This window comes from Pseudocercospora fijiensis (genome assembly GCF_000340215.1).
Source record: "Pseudocercospora fijiensis CIRAD86 unplaced genomic scaffold MYCFIscaffold_5, whole genome shotgun sequence".
Classification (NCBI taxonomy): domain Eukaryota; kingdom Fungi; phylum Ascomycota; class Dothideomycetes; order Mycosphaerellales; family Mycosphaerellaceae; genus Pseudocercospora; species Pseudocercospora fijiensis.
Window position 1 is genome coordinate 3,467,918 of NW_006921536.1, and position 22,060 is coordinate 3,489,977.

Genomic DNA, 22,060 nt, shown 5'->3' on the forward strand with positions numbered 1-22,060 from the left:
TTCTTGTAGTCGACGGCTCGCTCGTATTTTGAATCGAACTTATAGGGTTCGATTGTGTCTCCAGCACATGATGGCTGTGCCGACAGCGGGAAGTTGCCCATGGACGGCTTCCCGCCAGTTCCCGAGTCATGGAGAGCAGAGAATCCAGTCACGTTCGAGAAATCGTATGAGAAGCCTGCAGTATTGGCACCAGATACATCGGCTACTGCCTTAGCCATGCCAAAAGGTAGGGAAGCTCCAGCGAAGACATTGCCGCCATTGTACGACCCTATCAGCGGGTTTACCAAGTTGAAGTTGACGGAAGTGCCTTGAGCTTTTGCGATGGTGCCGAGAGTGAGCAATGCCAGCCCACTACTATAGCCGTGGCACATTTTTGACGATGTAGGATCATGAGCCAGATGAGATGGAGTGACAAGAGATGCTTGGGATGCTTGGAATGCTTGGGATGCTTGGGTATTACAGTTTCATAGCGTGCCATCCTTGGATGCTACACTGCATCTTCGCCTTCCCTGTTCGATGCGCGATCTTGGACGATCTCCCGGGGTGGAGGCAAGAGGGGCTGACATGTCGGAATTATCGGATGCCCTCGACATCATAGAGAATATTGGTATACGGCAGAGTCTTCAGCTGACATGTCATGAATGGTGAATGAGAGAGAGAACGGAGCAGTCGGCGGAATTTCGTGGCGTCAATGCCGTCACAGCGCAGCCGCAGGGCAGGGCAGGGTGCATTGTTAGAGAGAGCAGAACGAGGCAGATCGTTGTCGCTGGGTCTTTAGAGATGTCAACTACAACCATAGACTCTTGTTATCCATCGCAAAATCGCGAAACGTACGAGGCATATTGCCCGTAACCCTCTGCACCACATTAGTTGGCTCTGCTCCATGCCCATTTGCGACTGCCACATCCAGATCGGCAAGATATTCTGCCATTTCCTTTGATACCCCATTCGCCGCCAAGAGTTGTCTGAAATCGCTATGAGAAAGCTTCACATGTTCTATAACTTTACCAAGCACTTCACTGAGAATCTCGGCAACCTGGAGATCTTTAGTCCACTACATGCGCAGAACGAACAGCAGCGCTCACCTCGTCGTAGCTGAGAGACTCTCCACCTGTAATGATGTGATCTGTGTTGTGCGGCTGCTCATCTATCAGAGCCCGGTACCCCGTTGCAGCAATGTCTCTTGCCGAAATGAATGGCAAGCGGCCATCTTCTGCCGCGGAATAGATTTTGCCTTCTTCTCGGATCGTTTTGAGGCTGTACGATTCGATGAAGTTTTCTAAGATGATCAGCTTGACAATTTCGTAGATGGTGAGGACCAATACCCATGAAAAAGTGTGGACGCAACACAGTCCACTCGATTTCGTTGCGCTGTCCCAGTATCTTGAGCTCCTCATGCGTGCGGCCATTCAACGGCCCGCCAGCTGATATCTCCCAAGCACTGACTAGCACGAAACGCTTGACGCCTCTCCTGCGTGCAAAGTCTACGAAGCGTAGGACGAGTTGGCTAACGTTCATGACATCAAGCCCTACGAGGTAGGCCGCTGTAATCGGCGAGGCTTTTGCTTGAGCGTGAGCGAATGGCAGTTCGAAGGTCAACTGATCGGTCCAATCAAAGCGCACAGTTGGATATGGAGAGTCGTCTTTAGGCCTCCGGGAAGCAACCAGAATAGGATATATCTGCTTGTTAGCCTGGTCTGAGGTCGATGAATGCAGCATCCGGCTTAGATGCGAAGCAGTCTTGCCATTGGAACCTGTAATGAGAATCGTCATTGTGCCTGGAACTCTACCCGGCTACAACAGCGTGTCATCGCGTTTGGTGTTCATGAACGGAGGCAGCCAGCGAAGTTATACTTCTTGTTCCAAGCTATAGCTTAGCTTGGCATACCAACTGCAAAGTGTCATCGATCTCGCAAAGTCAGGCTCAAGCTCAAATCGGATGTTCCGCGAGCGGCATTCTGCATATGGATCGTGTTCGCATCGGCAGTCACCACCAAGAAAGCCAACACAGTTCCGCGCACTAGTCTTCGGTGACTCCACGAAGCACCAAAGCAGTGTATACCGCCTATGTCGTACTGTTTTGGATGCCGGCAGCCTGGCGTCTTATTGTAGCACCATGTAACAAGTAATATCACGAAGACTGTTATCGCTGCTTCCAAGCCAACGCTCTTCTCTTGAAGCTATATTACGTGTTTGACTTCACCATATGCATGCGTTGGCAGCGGTGAAGATATGCTATGGTACCGAAAAATGGCGTCGAGGCATCACGTTGATGGACGGAAGACTCGCAGATAGATCGTCGCGTCGTCGTCGTCGTCGTCGTCGGCGGCGGCGTGTTCTCGGAGCCGTATGGGTTTGTAATGATAGTCTCGCATCTTCGGCCAGGGCAGGAATGTCGATATGGGCGCGTTGAACTCGGCTCGGGAGCAGACTGATTGTTGTGAACGTGTAAAGCGTCGTGGCAAGATGAGAAGACATGGGAATCAGCACGCACACGCTCCCGCTCCCGCTCACGGCGGTCATGGACGATTGAGGTTGATTTTGATGTCACCGTCGTTGTAGCCGCATTGTTTGCCCGGTTAAGGGCCATGCTTTGCGGAGAGACAGACCGGGGGTGACTCCACTTTAACGTCCTGAAACGGAGAGACGGGAGGCACCCGGGAAAGAGCGACTGTGGCTGAGGCGGCTTGAGGCATCGGGAAGCTTCCAGTCCGCGCGCTGCTGCCCATGCCATGCTATGCCGCATGCGCTGTCGGTTGACATGATATTTGCCAGATGCAATGTCGTGATGGTCTCGGACATTATCGAGCGCTGTCAGCGTGGGTCACTTGCCAATGTGGCGGCACGATCATGTCGACATCCAAACGACAGCGCATTACCCAAGGTAGCTGCTGGTGCTGCAAGAAGCGAAGGGTGAAATGTGATTTAGTCCGACCAACGTGCGGCCGCTGTGAGTCGACGGCGCAGGTATGCGGCTACGGCGCGGCTCCATTCAAATGGGTCGGCGGCATGGCTTTACGAGGCAAGAACGCGCCCGCAAATGCCCCGGAAATCTACAACTTCTCTCCTCTGATCACTGCTGCTGCTGCTACTGACACTGACTCCTCTGGCCATGGACGTGCGTCGGACGTTGGGCCGTCTAGTCCTGCTCCACCCGCGAACGCCAACGCCACTGGCAATAATGGCAATGGCAATGGCAATGGCAATGGCCATGGCCATGGCACTCACGACAGACGGCCGTCCGATGCCACGACCGTGCACGATGACATCGACTTGCTCTCGCCAGCCCCCACCCTGAGCATCGTGCCTTCCACGCCGCCGCTGGATGAGTCGTGCCTGATGCCGTATTTCGCTAACGCAGTCCTGCCACGATTCCTGCTCGGCGACGGCATCTTGGCCGTGGACTACGCCATGATCGCTAAAGACGAATCTCTCCAGCAGGCCGTGCTAGCCATATCGAGAGCTCACTACAACTACCAGGCAAAGTGTGGGGCCAACGACTCTGCATTGGTCAGGAACAGCTCGCGCCAAGTCGCCATCACAAGTTTCCGGAAACGCCTGCAGGTCGGCACGTCTGGCGACGATTCAGCCAAGGAATTGTTCGCCAACAATGTCTTGCTGTGCATGCTCGATGGCATGATCCAGCCCTCGACGGAACTCAATGCATCGAGCATGCATCTGAAGGGCGGCTTTGCCATGCTGAATCGCTGGTCTTGTACCATCACCAACATGCTTCTCGAAGGTGGACTGCAATCTCATCTGCTGTCCGTCTTCGTCACCATGGATCTGGGAAGCAGTCTTCTGACTGGTCGGAAGCCTTACTTCGAACCCATCCTCTTCCACATGTTCGCCAATACACAGGCTTGGTGGGGCTACCTGCCCACTGGAGACCGCTTTCTCACGCTTCTCAGGACGCTGAACGAGATGGCCGCCTTGGGTGCTGTCGTCTTCGCTCACCTTCCAAGCGGAGACGGCGCATTCTTGGCGGAAAAGTGCTTCCCGCCTCTGACAGCAGTGCTCGAAGCGCCGCTCCCTGTACATTCTCTAGACGGGATAGACTATCGGAACTGGGTCACGTTCTGCGCACTTTGGGAGGCATGCTCTTCTATCTACTTCTATCGCGCGCTGGAGCAGCGCACCGTCGACGACGAACTGGTGCAGGCCCACGCCAGAAAAGGAGTATCCACGCTCATCGATGCCTTGTTGCCTGGTATGCTGCAGCACTGTCTCGTTCTGCCTATGCTGGTCATCGGCGCACATTGCATCCACTCTCAGGACCGGAAAGCGATTGTCGACGCTTTATCTCCAACAGTCTCATATCTCGCCTTTGGAAATCTGCCCTTGATGGTCGATTTCCTGAAGGGCAGTTGGGAGAAGTCCGATTTTCACTCGACTTGGTGGGAGACCTTCCATGATATCTCGGACAGAGTATTTCTGTTCTGATCACGATTTTAACGAAGGCGGTCTATGATCTCGCTAACTCCGTGCGTGTCTTATTCAACCGCTTGACGCTCCTTTAGAAGCCTTTCGCCAAGCACCGCAAGCTTTCGGGACCTCGGAAGGCCACAAGCGGACTGCAGGAAAGAGCTAACTCAGAGAGGCATCATTCTTGTCACGGCGATGACCAATATATATGGCTTGTCGTTGCGTCGCCGATCTCTCATTATTGGTGCGCTGCGCAGAGAGTATCCTTTAATCCTTCATTTGTGACGGTACATATATCATAAAGGCGGAGATGTGCGGTCTTGGTTGGAGGGTGTGTTCCACCAGAATCGCGGACTCCGATCGCAATGTCAACGACGCCGCACGAGAAGCTGGGAGGCAGACAGCATGATGCCGACACGAAGATTGAATCAAACACGCTCGAACCGACGACAGATGTCAGTCTGGAAGCATTAGGCTACCAAGCCCAATTGCGCAGGAACAGAGGACTATACACGATTTTGTTTCAAGTCCTGGTAAAAGCATCTGACGTCTATGGTCTTCTTCCAGGCAGCTGACGCACCATTCGACAGGCCATCACTGCTGTGCCATTCGGAGAAGGTAGTGCTATCTTCAGTGCTATCTATGGAGGCGGACAGCTTCCCTACTTTGTGGGATGGATTGTCGTTAGTGCTCTCGACCAATGCATGGCTATGTCGTAAGTTTTGGTTGTTCCATGAGGAAGGCCGTTTCATGGGCTCACCAATCGCCAGTCTCTCTGAGTTGGCCTCACGCTTCCCAACAACAGCAGGTCCGTACTACTGGTCATATCAGCTCGCCACTGTCCGCTTTGGCGAGGGCAGCCGAGCAGCTGAAGTTCTATCATTCATTACTGGTTGGACTTGGCTTGTGGGCAATTGGACTATAGCTCTCTCAGTCAACTTTGGCACCGCGAGCTTCATTGCTGGAACAGCGACGATCTACCACCCAGACTGGTCAGCGACAGCATGGGAGCTGCTTCTCATCTTCTACGCCATCTGCCTGATCACTTTTCTAGTCTGTGGGTTTGGCAACCGTATCTTGCCTTACGTTGATGCAGTTGCTAGCGTGTGGAATCTGGTCACCATTCTGATCGTGTTCATCGCTCTTTCTGCGACAGCCAAAGTCGGTCGACATGACGCCGCAACTGGTCTCGGCGGCTACGACAAATCGCTTTCTGGCTGGGACGACTTCTCTTTCTTTATTGGACTTCTACCAGCGGCATATACCTTTGCAGCGATCGGCATGATTACCGTCATGGCAGAAGAGTGTCACGAGCCTGCAGTGGAACTTCCCAAAGCACTTTCTCTCGTTGTGCCAATCTCTGGAGTAGCAGGCTTGTTCTTCATTCTTCCCATCTGCTTCACGCTACCACCACTCGAAGATATTTTCAACGCGCCACTCGGTCAAGCTCTGCCTTACATCTTCCATGTCGTGATGGGCTCACGAGCAGGAGGTCTGGCTCTGATGTTCTTTATCCTCGGCGTAGCGATGTTCTGCTCCATCAGCATCACGACTGCAGCTTCAAGAACGGCATGGGCATTCGCTCGGGACCACGCTGTTCCACTCTCGCGAGTCTGGTCCAAACTTGCATTCAACGACACTCCCATTCCTGCATTGGCTCTTACGACCATTGTGCAGATGTTGCTTGGACTCATAAACCTTGGCAGCACAGCAGCTTTCACAGCCTTCATCTCGGTCGGTGTCATTGGACTCGCAGCATCTTATGGCATTCCTATCCTTATGTCCGTACTTTCAGCGCGTGAAGCGGTGTCGACTGCGCCCTTCAGATTTCCGGCTCCAGTGGGATGGTTTGTGAACATCATCTCCATCCTCTGGATCAGCTTTCAATTAGTGCTGTTCAGCATGCCGACTGCGTTACCGGTGACTTTGACGACGATGAACTGGGCTAGCGTCGTGTTCGTCGGATTTATGGTCCTGAGCGCCATCTATTACGTGCTCTTTGCGCGAAGAGGTAAGTCAAGAGAAGACAAATGCGTAGCCAGCGCTGATTTGCCAAAAAGTATACAAGGGACCTCCAAAATCAGATGGGCTTTAGTCAAAATAAGCTACTAACTACGAGCAAGGCGAAAAGCATGACACTGCCAAGCGACAACAGCCTGGGTCCCGATGTTAGACATAGTAGGCAGGTCTTGGCCTTTACTTTGAGCAATAGCTTACCCCTTGAGACATTTGCTTAATACCTCCAAGCCTTCGCTTGCAATGGTCGCATTGACGTGTTGCATACGATCCAGGGAGCCGAGAGCCAAAACAGCCATCCACTCTCCTTTGCCGATTCCCACCTGAGATCACGCCAAAGACACTTCAGCCGCGAACTACAACCCACTGCTTTACAGTTCTCGGGACATTAGTGGTTTCGAGTATACTCTGGTGCTGCGTTGTGGCCGTGAAGTTGATCAATCGTAGTCGTGCTTTGATTGGACGCTCACAGACGTGAGGACATGCAAACCTTATTCTAATCTTCTGTCGAGCAATCTGCCAAGGAATTATCTGTGAGATAAATAACGTCCTTCGGAACATCAAAAATTTCTTCCTCCTCCATTCACCAGGAGCATTGCAACAAGGTCGATCTCTATTCACCAGCAAAATGTAAAAGAAACCTGGGAAGAAAACTTTTGCAGACGGCGACCCTGTGAAGGGAGACTTCACTCCTGGCCCAAGCACACCACGCAATTTTGCATCTTTGAGACAGTGGCGTGTGCAAAATCTATCCAGTGAAGAGTCCAATTCCAGTTGATCTACGACTTCATCCAATTCGGTCGACCTTAGCAGCTTGGGCATTACCACGACTCCAGGCACAACGATTACAGAACCCGATCAGACCATCGACATTCTGATGACCCTGGAATCAGTCGAGACCATAAAATTCTTTGGAATCAACGATGCCCGCTCAAGTGAGATCTGGAAGCGATGGGACCGAGTCACCTCTGACTTTGAGGATGATTTTGGGACTTTCGTGAGACAGCATCTTCACAATATCGTCAAAGAGGAGAAATGCGATGACGGGCATCCAGATTCCGACTGGAACCCTGCTCTTCGCAAAATCGGCGCAAATGACGATCTTCGTAATGACCTTGTCGGACGTCCTGAATTTGACGGTGTACGTTGCACCAAATCTGCCCTCGAGTGGGCTGAGAAGGCTATCGAGTGGCGCTGGAAATGGTTGCTGCATGTGAACAAAGCTTCCAAAGCACGAACTTGGATTTGCCGCCGACTTGATATGGCTTCGCCCAATGCCTGATCCATCAGGAAGCGATGCTGACTACAGGTCTTCGAACTTTCTCCCGTACGCATAGCAAGAGGCTCTTGTTGAAGATACCGTCGCGATTATCCAGACTCGGGAGTCTATTCGGCCATTCTGCAAACCAGCCTAGAAAGTTCTCTACGGCAGGCGCCACAGTCTTTAGCAACGATCACAAGCTGGAAGAAGAGAATTGGGAATGGTATACTCCTGATGCCTATTTTCCAGTCCGAATACGTCAGGTCTTTCAGTCTCAATATCAAGTCCTTGGAAAGCTTGGCTACGGAGCACATCCTACAGCATGGCTCAGTCGCGACCTGAAGTATGTTCTACAGCACTACCGCATCCATGATGTATCAGAATACTGAATTTTTGAGCTTTAGGGAAGGTAAATTCGTCACACTCAAGGTTTGCGAGCGCGACAGCCTCTCTGCCGAGCGCGAAGTTGCGGCGTACGAACATCTGAACTCGATGAAGACTACGCATCAAGGAGCCTTACTCGTCCGGGAGCTGTACGATCATTTTCAGATTTCCGGCTCCAATGGTACACACATATGTTTGACTCGGGAACCGTTGGGAATGAGCTGGAGACCTTGAGGCAACTGATGCCAGGAGAACAATTATCAGCAGATGTTTTGAAAGCCGTCTTAAAACATCTACTGCTTGCACTTGACTTCTTACACACAGAAGCTAAGATGGTTCACACAGGTGACAAACTTGCAATTCCGTTAACGACCTCGAACTGAAGCTAATTCGTGAGCAGATCTCCAAGAAAGGAACATACATTTTCGCATCGAGGATCTTACTATTCTAGAAGACTTCGAGAAGATTGAGCAAGCTAGTCCGAGTGCCCGTAAGATTGATGGGGATCGGATCATATACGAGTCTCGAGGCCTTAGGATGCCCAAGAGTACTGGACGACCAGTACTCTGTGATTTTGGTGAAGCTCGTTTCGGCAAGTCGTCTTACACTGATGACATTCAACCTTACATTTATCGAGCTCCGGAGATAATCCTAGATATAGCGTGGTCCTATCCTGCTGATATCTGGAATGTCGGGGTCATGGTATGCCTTACTCTTCTTCAGATAATTCCGAGTTTCATGATATTTGTCGCTTTCTGACGATGCACAGGCATGGGACTTGTTTGAGAGATCGCAGCTTTTCAATGCCCGGGGACCTGATGGCGAACAGTCGAGCTTGTATCATCTGGCGCAGATGGTTGCGATCCTGGGACCACCCCCAATCGAGTATCTCCAACGCACTGAAACGTCTCGGCAACATTTTGAGACCGACGGCACCTGGAAGGCTCCTGCTTCCATTCCAGACAGGACACTAGATACACTTGAAGGAAGACTTGATGGGAAGGAGAATATAATCTTCCTGGACTTCATCCGCAAAATGCTACAGTGGGTCCCAGAGGAACGGCACACGGCGAAGCAACTACTTGAGGATCCCTGGCTCACTTCGGTATGATCTGACGCACGATGGTACAATATTACCCTCTTTGTACTGGACCGACTAGAGGTTCTGGCGATAGAGGTCTCTGCGAACATACGAATCTCCACTCAGAAATTGGAGCCGCGGCACAGCTTGATCGGGCGAGTCGGTAGAAAGTTTCAGGACCGCATCCTGCTCACCATGCATGCATTCGATGTACCCCAATAGGACGGGAAATCCATTCTTGTGCAGTCCGATATCTCCAAGGTGAGCCATCAGAGAACTCTAAAATCGAAGGTTTCGTGGCGCAGAGTGTGCGGAAGAATGGAGAGATGGCTTTGAGGTCGGGGATATCAGGGATTTGATGAGTTTGCTTGAGGAGATGCAGGGTAGTGGGCCTGGATGGAGGTGAAGGGCGAGGAGATTGATGCACTCTCTTTTGAAGCAGCTCTGATTCTCTGATGGCTGCCGAGGGCCAAACAGCAGAATGATAGAAAGAGAACTTTGGAATCAACAGCTGTCCTAATCTGTGCACTGGACAGGTGTCATTTCCTGACATTTGTAACATGAGCAGCCTCGAGTGTGTAAGGTCCGCATTGAAACTGGGTCGAATGTCAATTATAGCATTTATACGCTTCCAATCGAGCCATAACGGTCGTTCATAATACAGTACCTATCGATTCATGCGCTTTCACGCTTCCGCCCACCCTCCAAAACGCCGACTCTCCACTCCAATGCTCAGTAATACATGGGGGTATCGAGAGCGAGCGCGGTACATCCTATCCCCTTTCTATCGACCATACCATTGACCATGCTATGGACCATACTATGGACCATACTATTTGCCGTAACCCTGAAAATTTCCGAAACCTCCATACGGCGTCTGGGTATTGAGTCCTGCATGACTTGTAGTCGGTGTGCTCGGGTTTCCGCTGGGTGTAAAGTTCGCGCCTGCCGCTCCAGTGCCTGATCCTAGCCCACTGAGAACGCCTCCATTTCCACCAGCACCGTTCGGCTGACCTGCTGGAGTACCTTGCGCTGCGAAAAATTCTTCACGATATTGCTGAGATGCAGGCTGAGGTACGCCATGAAGACCGTATATTTGGTCAGACAGTTCATCTTCGAGATCTCCTTGGAAAATCTTCTCCTTCATGGCCCAGAAGACAGCCCCAGTAAGCCACGCGTCTGAGCCAGCAGTGTGTGATGTGCCTACTCGTTGACAGCCGAGCTCAGCAGCGAGGTCTCCAAGACCGCTCTTACCACCAAGAGTGTCGACGAGTTGCGTTGCAGAGTCGGTCAATTGGTGTTGTACTCGTTTTCGCTGAGCGTGGCGCAATAGAAACTTGATATCCCACAGCTTCGGGAAGAACATTGTGACAAGCTCGAAAAAGTCGCCCTGGTCCATAGGCAGGGCATCGTTTGACAAAATCTTGATCAGATAGCCAAAGTCGTAACCACTGTGGAAGCTCAGCCAGTGGACGTCCGGATTGAATGCCAGTCCAGAAGTCGTGAGCAGAGCTCCGAAGGCTTCCTGTGAGATGCCCATTTCCATGTGTCTTGCAAAGTCCACGCCTGATTGCTTGAGCAGTTCGATCGAGCTCTCAGCGTACATGTCTTGCTCAAGATTGAATTGGAAGTTGAAGACCCATGTGCATGGGATGTTCTGGTTCAAGAGGGCGTTGCTATAGCCAGGCGTTCTAGTGTTCGGCTGGAAACTCGGATCTTGTGAGGGAGGTAGGCCGCCCTCGGCAGTCCATAATGTGATACCGACCTGAATCGGCTTCAGGATGTCGACGTTACATCGCAAAGTCTGATAATGGTACTCGGCCTTGCTGCCAGCGAAAGTTCCCATCGGACGCGCAACAATTCCGGGAAACTCTGCATCCATCGAGACGAAGGGATACTTCTGGATGAGCTGTCGCAGCATGTGCATTTCAGCGTCCAGATTGTGCCTCCATACCTCCCGTATTCGCGCGGCAGCACCAGTCTTCATGCCCATTCCCGCCGCCTCAATCTGATGCCCATGCTCCTGCATAGCAGCGCCGCGAGCAAAGCCTGCTTGCGCCGCTGCCGACCCAAGACCTTGGCCACCTCCAATCATTCCTCCGTTGAAAGGTTGATTTATCGAGGCCTGACCGAACGCTGAGGCACCGTAGGGCGAGCTGGGGTTGAAGGGCGAAATGCCGCCGTTGAGCGCGCTGTTGCCAAAAGCATTTTGCGAGCCGAAAGAATTGGGCAATTGCGTGGACTGCGACTGGTAATGCGAGGTCTGGGGGATTTGGTGATGCTGGTTGAGATGTGCAAATGGATTCGACATGTGCGATGGGTGCATGCGACCCACCGCGGGAGGCATGTTGGCCGGCCTCCTCCTCTTAGGTTGTGCGCCTCCTATGGTGAAAGTCGCCGTGGGATCCAGTTCAGCTGCGGTGAAGTATCATGCCTGGGAAGGCTGCGCGTCGGAGAGATGTTGTGTGGTGTGATGATCGTACGCGGTCTTGCGAATACAGCTTCGCATGTGAGTCTGGAGAGTCGAGACAGAGAGTGCAGGGAGCTCTCTCTCCACACTCGCGGGCGGCGGAAGGTGCGGCGAGGAAAGCTTGGCGCGGGCAGGAGCGACATCGAGCTTTGAGCAAGTGCGATGCGAGCCTGCAGACACTCATTGCCGCGCCATTGCATCTCACATGTATGCTCCGCCGCTGTCATAATCGTATGTAGAGCAGGCTAATACTCTACAGCACCTACAATGGCCCCAAAACAATCCAATCTCACCGGCTTTGACCCTCAAAAGTTCGCCGCCGCTGCCGGTCAACCCAAGAACGACCCATGGGCGCGAGCGTACGTCTGCAGGAGAATGGCTAGCATTTCGAAGGAAGTATACTAATCTCGAGACAGTGAGGCATGGAGATACACTGGCCCTTTCACAAGATGGAATCGCTTCAAGGGCTCATTCCCCGGTCTCGGCATTGCGACAGTAGCATTTGCAGGCTACCTTGTATACGAACAGATGTTCCTCACTTCATCACACGGCCACAGCGACGGGCATGGGGAAGCTCACCATTAGGAGAAGCAATTAGTGGGGGAGAAACGGAATATGTACAGCGCATGGCCGAGGCGTTTATGGAGCAATGACTATGATATACCAGTCCAGGAAGAAGAGACGCGCTCATATTAGCCACGGGAGGAAGGAGATGGGAGTGATCGATACTGGTTCTCTCAAGAGCTGCCAACCTGTCACGACAACCGCAAGACAAGGCGGGCCAGTGCGCGAAGAGAGCATGCCGAAGAACCGACCTCCTACAGAGATCTTGCTAAAGCTCATCCCTCCCATCCTCTCCCACCACACTGCCTTCATCCACCTTCCCATTACTTTCAACCTCATCCCCACAATCCCTCCTCTCAAACACAACTCCTTCTTCCCCAACCTCAACCCTCTTCTCCATCCTTTCCATCTTCCTTCCAAAACACATCTCAGCCCCATACTCACAAAGAGCATGCACAACAACTCCACTATTCCATTCATACAAACTCTTATGAATCTTCCCAGTCTCCTCCACGTCTACGAGGAAAACAGCCATTTCGCCTAAAACCAATTAAACAAGGAACAACAGCTGATGGGTAAGGAGGCGTCTGCTTACGTATGGGAAACTCCCCAATCGGCCATTCTCTATACCAAGTTATGGAATCACAAGTATGCGATAAAAATAATGTTTTGAATTCTCCTTGGACACCTGGAGAGGGTTGGACGAAACGTTGGAAGTATTCGTGACGGGAGTGTGCGACGGATGTGTTCAGCTAGTCAGTGTGTGAGCGAAGGGAGCATACCATCCAGAAACACTCTATGGAGTATTGCACTTGCTGGCGCGCGCGTTCACGTAGCGGCTCCTGAATAAGAAACGCCAAAGAGTCCGAAACGATGGTAAAATTCTCGGTTGTGATATCCTGCATGAAGAATTCCCAATTATCTCTTTTGCCTGTGATGTTGTTCCATGCTTCGATAAAGTAGTCGACGCGGGACTGTGTAAGGCAAGTTCGTGCGAGGGTGAAGGGGAGGAGGATGGGGAGGACGAAGAGGAGGAATCGGGTGTGCATGATTGCAGACTCGAAAAACGCCAAGGTGGTGTACGTGTTTACGGTGCTGGAGAGCAAGTGCTTGTTGTATCTGCCTGTAGAGGCGAGGAGCTTGTTAGTGAGGCCGAAAGCGTGTTCTTGGAGGGGTTGATATGCGAGCTCGCCTGCGAACAGCGAGCTCTCATTGCGAGTAGGACCTGTCACTTGCGCTCGCAGTGTCACGGAGTTCGTGGATATGGATACGTTTGAGAAATGGCGCCACGCACTGCAGTGACGTGATTGGATGGGTTGCAAAGATGGTATCTGCTTCTACTCCAACCAATGGCAGTCATTCTCTTCTTTACTCAGAAAGCGATACGCAGTTTTGCTTCTATGGTAATTTCAGCAGGCATGGCATCAGTCCACGCTGTGGTCCAAGGTCGGTCTGTGAATGCTGTCGATTCATTGCCCTTGATGACGTTCCTCCGACTTCCAGTCGGACCGGGAACCTGCTTGCGGCGGATGTCCCACCTCGTCTGCCCGGTCGTGTTCTACGTCTGGAAACATGTCGGTGCTAAGCTAAATCGCTCCTCGTGCTTGAGCGCCCTTCTTAATGGATCAATATCGGATTCTTGCTCAGCCCAGATTTGGTCTTGCTGATATGAATCGCTAGCAGCGTATGGCTGTTCATTTCGGGCTGTTTTCGACGGGTTGTAATCAGCGCCAGCGCAATCGTCCTCGGGGTGGCCAGGCCCTCGGGATGGGAGGATCATCCTCTCAGAAGTAGGCCAGTAGTGCACCAATCCGTTGCCTGAAGGCATCATTTGGATCGTTCTTGGCGTGCTACCTACGATAAAGCTCTCGTTCTCTATTCTGCAATCTTTCTCTTCGATCCCGGTCTGGACTTCGACTTCTAGTCCGTCGCTGGTCTGAGTATCCTCGATCTCGAGCATCTCGATATGGATCGCCACGTGTACCAGGACGGTCCGCATCACGGTACTGACGTGGTGGCGGTGCGTCCGAATCTCGGTATGGATCTCTTGGAGGCCTGTCGCTATCTCGATAGATGTGCTCGCGGCTATCACGACGACCTCGATCGTAGCCATCGCGTGCATCACGTATGTCTCGTGGCGGTCGATCGTCGCGTGGCGGTCTGTCGTATGGTGGCGGACCTCCACTCTGGTATGACGGGATATATGTATCTACATCGTTTCGAGCTCCACCTCTGGGCGGTGGTGGACCTCGGTCAGGGCCTCGATCTGGGCCACGCTCGGGTATTCGATCTGCAGCCGCGGGCGGTGGTCGAGGTGGCAGGCCGTCGGGGCGAGGTGGAAGAGAGTGCCCATTCGACGGCATAGGTCGAGGTGGGCGGTCGTGATCGCGTTCGCGGTAGGTTGGCTGTCTACCGGATGGTGCTGGCGGGGGCCCTCTTCGGTCATCATAGCCTCGAGGCGGGCCGCGATACGCACCTGGAGGACCTTGATCACGTCCACCATAGCCGCGACCTCCACGATCGCCGTAGCCATTTTGATACGACCGCCAGTCCTCCTCAGGACCCATGCCGATGGTGCCGCCTGCCGGAGCCGGAGGTAAGGCTCTCTGCTTCTCTTGGTTGCCGCGACGTCTAGAATCTAGCTCATGGCTGTCTTCGTATCTCGGTAGGTCGTCCGGTCTTGCTGGCAGAGGAGCTACTTTGAAGTACTCGTGCTGCAGCGCGTCGATTGCATTAATCCGCTTCCGCCAGTCGAGACAAAGCAGCGACTTGAGCAGACTGAGCCCTTCCTTTCCGACTCCCGGCCATCTACCGAAGCGCTTGTCGATCTCTCCAGTCTGAGCTTCCCAGTCCTTGTGCCCTTCACAACCTGGTAGCTCGGACCAGCCAGGCATCGTTTGCTCATTAGGCGAACCGATGAGCTTGAAGATCTTGACACACTGGTCAAGGTCCGATCGTCCTTCCAAGATGGGTTTCTTTTCGAACATCTCTCCAAATATGCAACCAATTCCCCACATGTCAATAGCCGGAGTGTACCGCTTGAGCGTGAGAAGTAATTCGGGAGGTCGATACCAGCGTGTGACGACTAAGCTGGTGTAGTCTCGCACAGCATCGCCGTTGCCGCGACCAGGTTGTGGCGTCTGTCCCTCGTAATGTCGTGCCAAGCCGAAATCAGCGATTTGGAGAATTCCTCGATTGGAGATGAGGATGTTCGCTGCCTTCATGTCTCGATGAAGGATATGTGACTTGGTAGTGTTAGCTACGGTACAACAATCCTCTCAACGCCGCCACTTACATCGTGCAGATAGCGCAGACCCTCCAACAGCTGCAGCATATAGCATTTAATCTGCGCAGTGTTGAATTGGATGTCCGGATTCGTCAGCATCCCACTCAAGTCGTGATCCATATACGGCATGACCATGTAAAGTGTCGCGCGTTTCTTGCCGGCCTTTGCTTTCTCGTCCGCTGCATCTAGCTGTCAGCATACCCTTCTCGCAGGCCTCAAGGCACCTCTTGCTGCCATGCTCCTGCTCACCTGGCTGCCGCTCAACCGCCATCTCCTCCAAACGCAGAATATTGGGATGGCTCAACATCTTGAGCAGTTTCACTTCTCTCAAAGCGGTAATAGGAAAGCCATCTTTCTCGTTATGCATTAAAATCTTCTTCAAGGCAACAATATTTCCCGTCCGGCGGGACTTTGCTTTGCTGACAACTCCGAAAGTACCCTCTCCCAGCTTCTCTTTCATTACTTCATATTCTGATATCTTGGCGCTGCCTCGAAAGCGTCGCTGGGTCGGATCTGTGAGACCAGGTGGCGCCGCCGTGTTGAGTGAAGGCGAGTTGCCTGACGACATGTCGGTGTATGCGCAAGTGCGCGTCGTTAATTATTTCGTGTCACGAATGGTATCAAAAGCTTTGGCGACGGTCGTTCAGCGTAGGTATCCAGCGGGCGTTGAGAACGGGCCGCGCGTGCGATATATGGTAATAAGTCGGCGCGCATGTCTGACAGTCATCACCGAGCTCGATTCGCGCGGACGTGCGTGTGTTTCGATAGTGCTTTGACTCGCGGTCGCAAAGGGTTGCAAAGGTAAGGTTCACAGTGACGATCGCGACGCCTCAGGCCTCAGGTCCGAAGATCCTGGCGTCACGCTCGATTTGGCCTAGCGTCAGAGAGCATTGCTGCTTACCACCGACTTCACTTCTCGCATTGACGTTGGTACACCAGCCAAGCACTCGATGAGGGCCTGATCGCAGCCATGAGACGTGAGAAATACCGTACAAATACCCTCCCGCACAATGCTGACCGTTTAAAGCCACATTCGCGCGATTGGCACAGGCCGCAAAGGGCCACGGAGGTCACCCAATTCACATCCACCCACCACACATTGCGTACAGAGTATTCGCGACAGGCCTTGGAGCATCTATGTGGTTTTTCGTATGTGAACGACTTCCGGTACGCGTACAACTGAGACTGACGGCGAAGCAGCTGTTTTACCGAGCGCGATACGACCTCCCCGTCCTGCTCGGCTTCAGACATCCATGGGATCACTGAATGGGAAGAGGAGACGCCGAGGGGGTTCAAATACGAGGATCGGGCAAATTGGGGAGGTGGAGAGCCTACACTGCATATGTATAAATGGGCCTAAGTCTAGAGAGGAGTTCGGCGCTTGCATGTCAGGAAATGCTAAATCCAAACAGCTCCTGGCAATGTCATGCCCTTTGTGAGATACGTGTATGTCGTCGAGGTGCCACTTCACAATACGAATAGCGGGCATGAAGAACTCTCACTCGTCAAAGCATCATCCATGGGATTAAAGGAGACGCAATCGCGCATCTCGCACATGGAAAAGCTGACCGACTTGTAGATGTAGCACAAATGCATTGTGGGCAACGAGACTGCAGCATTTTGAATCTCGGAGGTGGCTTTGCAACTTCACTTGCTGACCGGTGAAGTGAACGTGAACGTTTGCAAAGCATTGACCAAACTACAGCACCCCCTTCCTCAACCATCTCGACTAATGGCATCACTCAAAGCCGCGAGATCGACTCACTGCTGCATTTCATAAAACCGCCACGATGGTTCGTGATGCGGACTGGTATACCTCCGGCTTCGTCCCAGAAACACCACCAAGCTCAACTCGCCCCACACTATCGAGAGAATCAAGCAAAGCATCCTCAAGTGCCGAAAATGCTGCAACCTCAGACTCGAAAGCCAACAACTCACAAACCATTCCACCTCCACCAGAACTGTGCAAACCAACGTTCCGCATGACACCTCGCAACCGCCAAGAAACCACCAACAAAGTCATTCAAGACGCTGGAAAAGCCGCGGCTGAGCACCTGAGATCTAGCTTCAAAGGCGCCTCAAAGCTGAACCCGTACTTGCGGGAAATCGCTAAGCTCGAGAATTATCCCGAGCGGAACGGATTCGATTGGGATGCTGCGAAACGCAAAGCTAGGGCTCGGGGGTGGAAGACGGGTATTGAAGGTGGCACCAGTACGCCTTGGATGCGGAAAGATGCTTTGCGTAGGAGTTATGAAGGATTGAATAAGATCGCGAAAGAAGTTGCACCAGCGGTGGAGTCGCCAGCTGGAGATGATGTGCAGCGTGCGCCTATGCCGAATGGGAAGCTGAGGAGGATTGAGAAGACCAGGGTCAAGAAGGCGCCGAATTCGGCAAGGGATAATACTGATACGATTGATCTGACTGGGGATTCTCATTGAGCGAGGCGAGGGGCGGAGGTAGTTAAGTGGTACTCGTTCTGTCCGGGGTTTGGCTAGCACTATCAAGGCGGCATGAATCTGAAGTGAGGCTGGTAAAGAAGGCCAAGATGGCAGGATGACGCTTTTTGGAGTACATTCATGACTATGTGCAAATCGAGGCGCTACTTGGGCGACGCAGATTCACAGGCCGCCACGAAAAGCCGCGCTTGTGCATGCTGATTGCAGATAAGCAAATGCTTTATGACGCGAAGAAACCCCAGTCGCGGTCTGAGCACTTCATACAGCGAACCCTTCTACACCCTGAACGCCTGTCCTCCAAATGCTGCTCTCTGAGCAATGCTGAACCATGAGCGCACATCCGCTGAGAATAAGTTCTGGGGCCTTCTTCACTTGTTCCCAGATAATAGCTCTTCCACGCTGTATCAGGGTATCATCGTTTCCAAATGCCCGCCAGTCGGCCTTGTCCATGAAAGCTTGCATTCCATGTTCGTGAGTAGGCCAAGAGTCGATTTCCGCCGGCTACCGATCAGGGTCTTCCACCCACCACTTCCGTACGATTTCAGTCAAAGGATGCCCAATCCAAGCCTTCTAAGCGTCGACTGGCCCTTCGCCGGCCCAGAATCGAGGCAAATAGTACTTCATATTCTCATACACCAAGAATGTTACGCAGGTGCTTGGCAGCACACGTACTATGTTTGGTGCCAATCCTTTGTAAAATCCAGCGATGCCTTCGTTTCTGAACACTTTTCCGACCACGTCCCACGCACCTTTGTACCTCTGTGGAGCATCGTACGTCTGCAAGCGGGCCCTAACCACTTGATAAGGGTACGTGATGCTGCCTGCGAACATTTTGCTGACGGCACTGAGTTGGAGGTAGTCGAGATTGGTAAGACCTTCCTTTCCACCTGTGCGGTGCAGTGCCCATCGATTCTTGAGCTGTTCATAGGCCATGAATTGAATGGCGCCATGAGAAACACCGAAGAGAGATGGCAAGAGACCGCGATAGAATCCGCGAACTCCTTCTGATCGGTATAGAGATGTAGTGCCTTCCAAAATCGACTTGTATGCACCAGGTGCATTGCGGGCGGTCGATAGCATGCGAGTCTTGATGACCCATATCGGATTTGTGAAGACCGCTGTCAAGATCCCAGCAACTCCAGACGCAATAAAATAGTCCGAGCTCTTCAGCTGCGCATTCTGACTTCCTTGACTGCTTACGCGAGCTGCGCGCACAAGATCCTTGATGTTTCCATACCACATAAAGTAGAGTGCCCAACTGACACTATTTCCGATCATGTTTGGCATGAGACCTCTGTAAAAAGCCCGCACCATAGCACCGCTCTTTTCATATCCACTTTGCAAAGCTCTGCTCATTTCTGGTGTCGGTCCATGGAGTGCTTCGCTCGCAATCGTGCGTATGACGCGGATGCTGCCACCCGGTCTTGTGCGTTCATTTTGTTCTATTTGCAGTCTTGTCTTCACTACATCGAATGGGTGGACAGCCAAGGTCGAGACAACGCCGGCGGTAAAGCCAGCGGCGGACTCGACTAGGGAGGGTGAGAGGGCGACGCTCGGCTGTCGTCCTTCCAAAGGAGGATAGACCCGAGGCATAGGTGCGGTGGTGAGTGCTCGCCGAAGTTGGTCATGCTTGCTGCATAATAGGCAGTCGACGGTTCAGCGGAAGGCAAGCTTCAAGCTTCGAACGACGGTGAAGGAAGAGTGGGATTATAGTGAAGCTATCGGGTTCGGAATTAAGCTGCCGCTCTCGGGAACAGCTTTTAAGCAAGCTCTCAATCAAATATCTATTCACCAGTTTCATTCCTTCGGAAAGTCACATGCCGGCCTGCTTTAGCGCGAGAGAGAGCAGGCAGTGTTCGAGTCCAGCCACTGCGAATGCATTGCCAGCCTCTTGCGCTCAGCCGACTCGACACTGCAAGCGCCTGCAACCACGTCACGCATCCTTGCTTGCCTCTCGCGCCCTCGCGGGCAGTGAATGCTGCAATGCCCATCTAGATCTTCTCAAATGCAGATTCGCCGGTAGGTATATCTCTCCCTCACCACCACCCTGCCTCTGCCTCTACTTCCTCCTACGATATGGCAAATCACTTCACGAGCACCCCCGAAGCTCTTCTCGGAAGAAACGACTCCAAAAACCCGTCGACGACTTGCAAAGGCCTGACGAGCAATGGACGGCCATGTCGGCGAGCGTTGGCAGCTCCGAGAGCCGCCAGTGGCCGAAGGAGGAGTTCTGTATCTGCACTGAATGGCGTTGTCGCATTGGTCGAGGAGGACGGCGAGGTCGCTGAAGCGGACTTTTACTGCTGGCAGCACAAGGACCAAGCAGAAAGGCTTGTCGCACAAGAGCAGAATGGCGCAGGAAAGAGGGCCAGCAAGAAAAAGTCTACTGAGCTGTTCCCACTGCAGGAGCGGAGCAGTATTGATACATTGGTTCAAAAATTAGGCATTGAAGCGGTGTCTGAGAAAGGTCGGAAGAACAGGAAGACGAGACCAAACGGTGGCATGCGGCCGCCCAAGCGTACAGATACCGCCGACTTTGCGCATGCACGACCTGGCGACGATCGACCAGCCAGCAGTGTACCATACGCGGAGAAATATAGCTCTCGACCAAGTGCAGCGCAAAAGTACGAATCAAGACCGTCTAAGAAGCAAGGTTTTTGGGCTTCGTTATGCTGTGCAGCCGCAGATGACGAGGACTATGTGGAGATCGTTCGACATCGCAAGCGGATGCAAGAGAACAGCAGGCCCCAGGCAGTGACCACAATACCACAAACCACAGCATCACCTCAAGGCAGGCTTTCGGGGGCACCGATGCCTACTCGCAAACCAGTGACATCGGCACCAGTACGGCCGAAAGAGCAGCGCGTCTCGTCCAATCCTCAGACTGGACATCTACTATCTCTAATTCCTCAGCATTTGTCCCCACAGACCACGTCGATATTACTATCAGAACTGATTAAGCCCATAAGTCCGGCAGACGAGGAGGGTTACATCTACATATTCTGGCTGACACCAGAGTCCAAGGCCGCGCCAGCAGAGTCAACAGCACGTTCGCTACTTATTCCACCCTCCGATCGTCCAAGCAATGCTCGACGAATTAGCGATGTTATGACCGAATTTTCGTACGATGGATCCGGGGCTAGGGCAAGGAGTATCGACTCGGGCAAGAACACCATTATGTTGAAGATCGGGCGAGCGAACAATGTCACTCGTCGCATGAACGAATGGCAGCGGCAGTGTGGGTACACTTTAAATCTGGTTCGATGGTATCCATACATGCCTTCCTCAACTACTCCCTCGCCACAAGCATCGCCGCACCGAACGCCAAGTCCTGGAAATCGATATCCAGACCTATCGAAACCGCCAACTCAGCGGAGAGAAAGTGGCATAGTGCGCAAGGTGCCTTTCGTCAAGCGTGTGGAGCGTCTCATACACCTGGAGCTTGCGAATCAGCAAGTGAAGAAGCAGTGTCTCACCTGCGGCAAGGAGCACAGGGAATGGTTCGAGGTCGAAGCCAGTCAAGAGGGAGTGAAAGCTGTCGATCAATGCGTGCGTCGATGGGTAGACTGGGCTGAGAAAGAGGCGAGGAAATGATGCAGCGCAGGTACCTCTTCCACAAAGCCTGATCGTTCAAGGTCAGAAACGCACTGCCACCCTGCTTGAACTCCGTGGGACAGGACGACCAAGTCATAATTGTTGGATTCGCAGTGCATGACGAATGAACATAAGACCTCAAGTAACAGCCATCATCCAGAAAGAGGGGCTTGGTTTGCAATGCAGGATCTGGACCCTTCGCCGGATATCAGTCAAGGCAGCAGAATCGCACTCGAATACGTCGTGTATCGCATGAGTGGGGAAGATCAACAACAAGACAAGCATGTCAAGTCCGACTTGGCTTTGTGATTAAGCAATCCTGAGAGATCGGTGGTCCTTGGCAGGAATTCGGGGTTGCATCTCAGGCCGCCTTTGCGTGCAATTCGCCTTCCAGAAAGGGAAAGGTCTGCTAATTCTGCAGGAACAGGAATGGCTTTCTCCACCCGCAGCGATAGCGAAAGCGCCGCAAGATTGCGTCAGTCCGAAGCATATTGTTCTACGCCGTACTTTCTTCCTCACGTTC

The 22,060-nt window shown here is 52.6% G+C and overlaps 12 protein-coding genes across 12 annotated transcripts in view; 7 read left to right on the plus strand and 5 right to left on the minus strand.

The window, feature by feature from the left end:
• MYCFIDRAFT_188963 (glycoside hydrolase family 92 protein) overlaps positions 1-371 on the minus strand; it is a gene marked incomplete at both ends in the record, with an annotated part of 2,348 nt that extends 1,977 nt beyond the window's left edge. Inside the window, one exon of the mRNA XM_007929425.1 lies at positions 68-371. Coding sequence (XP_007927616.1) covers positions 68-371 — 304 coding nt within the window. The remainder of the gene's footprint in view (positions 1-67) is intronic.
• Positions 372-787: 416 nt separating this feature from the next.
• On the minus strand, positions 788-1,773 carry MYCFIDRAFT_43202 (uncharacterized protein; the record flags this gene model as incomplete). The annotated part of the gene is made up of 3 exons (XM_007928826.1): positions 788-1,036; positions 1,086-1,279; positions 1,326-1,773. The coding sequence occupies 3 exons, from the start codon at positions 1,771-1,773 to the stop codon at positions 788-790; spliced, it is 891 nt and encodes a 296-aa protein (XP_007927017.1).
• Positions 1,774-2,850: 1,077 nt separating this feature from the next.
• On the plus strand, positions 2,851-4,443 carry MYCFIDRAFT_83546 (uncharacterized protein; the record flags this gene model as incomplete). The annotated part of the gene is made up of 1 exon (XM_007929426.1): positions 2,851-4,443. One exon carries the CDS (start codon positions 2,851-2,853, stop codon positions 4,441-4,443), a length of 1,593 nt encoding a protein of 530 aa, XP_007927617.1.
• A 247-nt stretch (positions 4,444-4,690) lies between these two features.
• Positions 4,691-6,727, plus strand: MYCFIDRAFT_53465 (uncharacterized protein). Its single transcript, XM_007928865.1, has 4 exons — positions 4,691-4,958; positions 5,016-5,140; positions 5,196-6,436; positions 6,486-6,727. Exons 1-4 carry the CDS (start codon positions 4,791-4,793, stop codon positions 6,518-6,520), a joined length of 1,569 nt encoding a protein of 522 aa, XP_007927056.1. The 5' UTR covers positions 4,691-4,790; the 3' UTR covers positions 6,521-6,727.
• A 591-nt stretch (positions 6,728-7,318) lies between these two features.
• On the plus strand, positions 7,319-9,197 carry MYCFIDRAFT_188967 (uncharacterized protein; the record flags this gene model as incomplete). The annotated part of the gene is made up of 6 exons (XM_007929427.1): positions 7,319-7,582; positions 7,783-8,045; positions 8,107-8,267; positions 8,336-8,431; positions 8,487-8,788; positions 8,856-9,197. 6 exons carry the CDS (start codon positions 7,319-7,321, stop codon positions 9,195-9,197), a joined length of 1,428 nt encoding a protein of 475 aa, XP_007927618.1.
• An 802-nt stretch (positions 9,198-9,999) lies between these two features.
• MYCFIDRAFT_154780 (uncharacterized protein) lies at positions 10,000-11,664 on the minus strand (the record flags this gene model as incomplete). Its single annotated transcript, XM_007929428.1, has 1 exon — positions 10,000-11,664. The coding sequence occupies exon 1, from the start codon at positions 11,512-11,514 to the stop codon at positions 10,000-10,002; it is 1,515 nt and encodes a 504-aa protein (XP_007927619.1). The 5' UTR covers positions 11,515-11,664.
• Positions 11,665-11,904: 240 nt separating this feature from the next.
• Positions 11,905-12,497, plus strand: MYCFIDRAFT_60307 (uncharacterized protein; the record flags this gene model as incomplete). Its single annotated transcript, XM_007928905.1, has 2 exons — positions 11,905-11,996; positions 12,054-12,497. 2 exons carry the CDS (start codon positions 11,905-11,907, stop codon positions 12,220-12,222), a joined length of 261 nt encoding a protein of 86 aa, XP_007927096.1. The 3' UTR covers positions 12,223-12,497.
• A 1,554-nt stretch (positions 12,498-14,051) lies between these two features.
• Positions 14,052-16,055, minus strand: BUR1 (serine/threonine protein kinase, CMGC family, CDC2/CDK subfamily; the record flags this gene model as incomplete). Its single annotated transcript, XM_007929676.1, has 4 exons — positions 14,052-14,152; positions 14,327-15,446; positions 15,497-15,654; positions 15,737-16,055. 4 exons carry the CDS (start codon positions 16,053-16,055, stop codon positions 14,052-14,054), a joined length of 1,698 nt encoding a protein of 565 aa, XP_007927867.1.
• Positions 16,056-16,549: 494 nt separating this feature from the next.
• On the plus strand, positions 16,550-16,753 carry MYCFIDRAFT_43205 (uncharacterized protein; the record flags this gene model as incomplete). Its single annotated transcript, XM_007928827.1, has 2 exons — positions 16,550-16,636; positions 16,688-16,753. Coding segments are annotated over 2 exons (153 nt in total), but the record flags the coding sequence as incomplete, so codon positions are not given.
• Positions 16,754-17,277: 524 nt separating this feature from the next.
• MYCFIDRAFT_83541 (uncharacterized protein) lies at positions 17,278-17,925 on the plus strand (the record flags this gene model as incomplete). The annotated part of the gene is made up of 1 exon (XM_007929429.1): positions 17,278-17,925. The coding sequence occupies one exon, from the start codon at positions 17,278-17,280 to the stop codon at positions 17,923-17,925; it is 648 nt and encodes a 215-aa protein (XP_007927620.1).
• A 588-nt stretch (positions 17,926-18,513) lies between these two features.
• On the minus strand, positions 18,514-19,536 carry MYCFIDRAFT_83540 (uncharacterized protein; the record flags this gene model as incomplete). Its single annotated transcript, XM_007929430.1, has 2 exons — positions 18,514-19,266; positions 19,348-19,536. 2 exons carry the CDS (start codon positions 19,534-19,536, stop codon positions 18,514-18,516), a joined length of 942 nt encoding a protein of 313 aa, XP_007927621.1.
• Positions 19,537-20,019: 483 nt separating this feature from the next.
• Positions 20,020-21,537, plus strand: MYCFIDRAFT_83539 (uncharacterized protein; the record flags this gene model as incomplete). Its single annotated transcript, XM_007929431.1, has 3 exons — positions 20,020-20,520; positions 20,593-21,201; positions 21,316-21,537. 3 exons carry the CDS (start codon positions 20,020-20,022, stop codon positions 21,535-21,537), a joined length of 1,332 nt encoding a protein of 443 aa, XP_007927622.1.
• Positions 21,538-22,060: the final 523 nt, after the last annotated feature.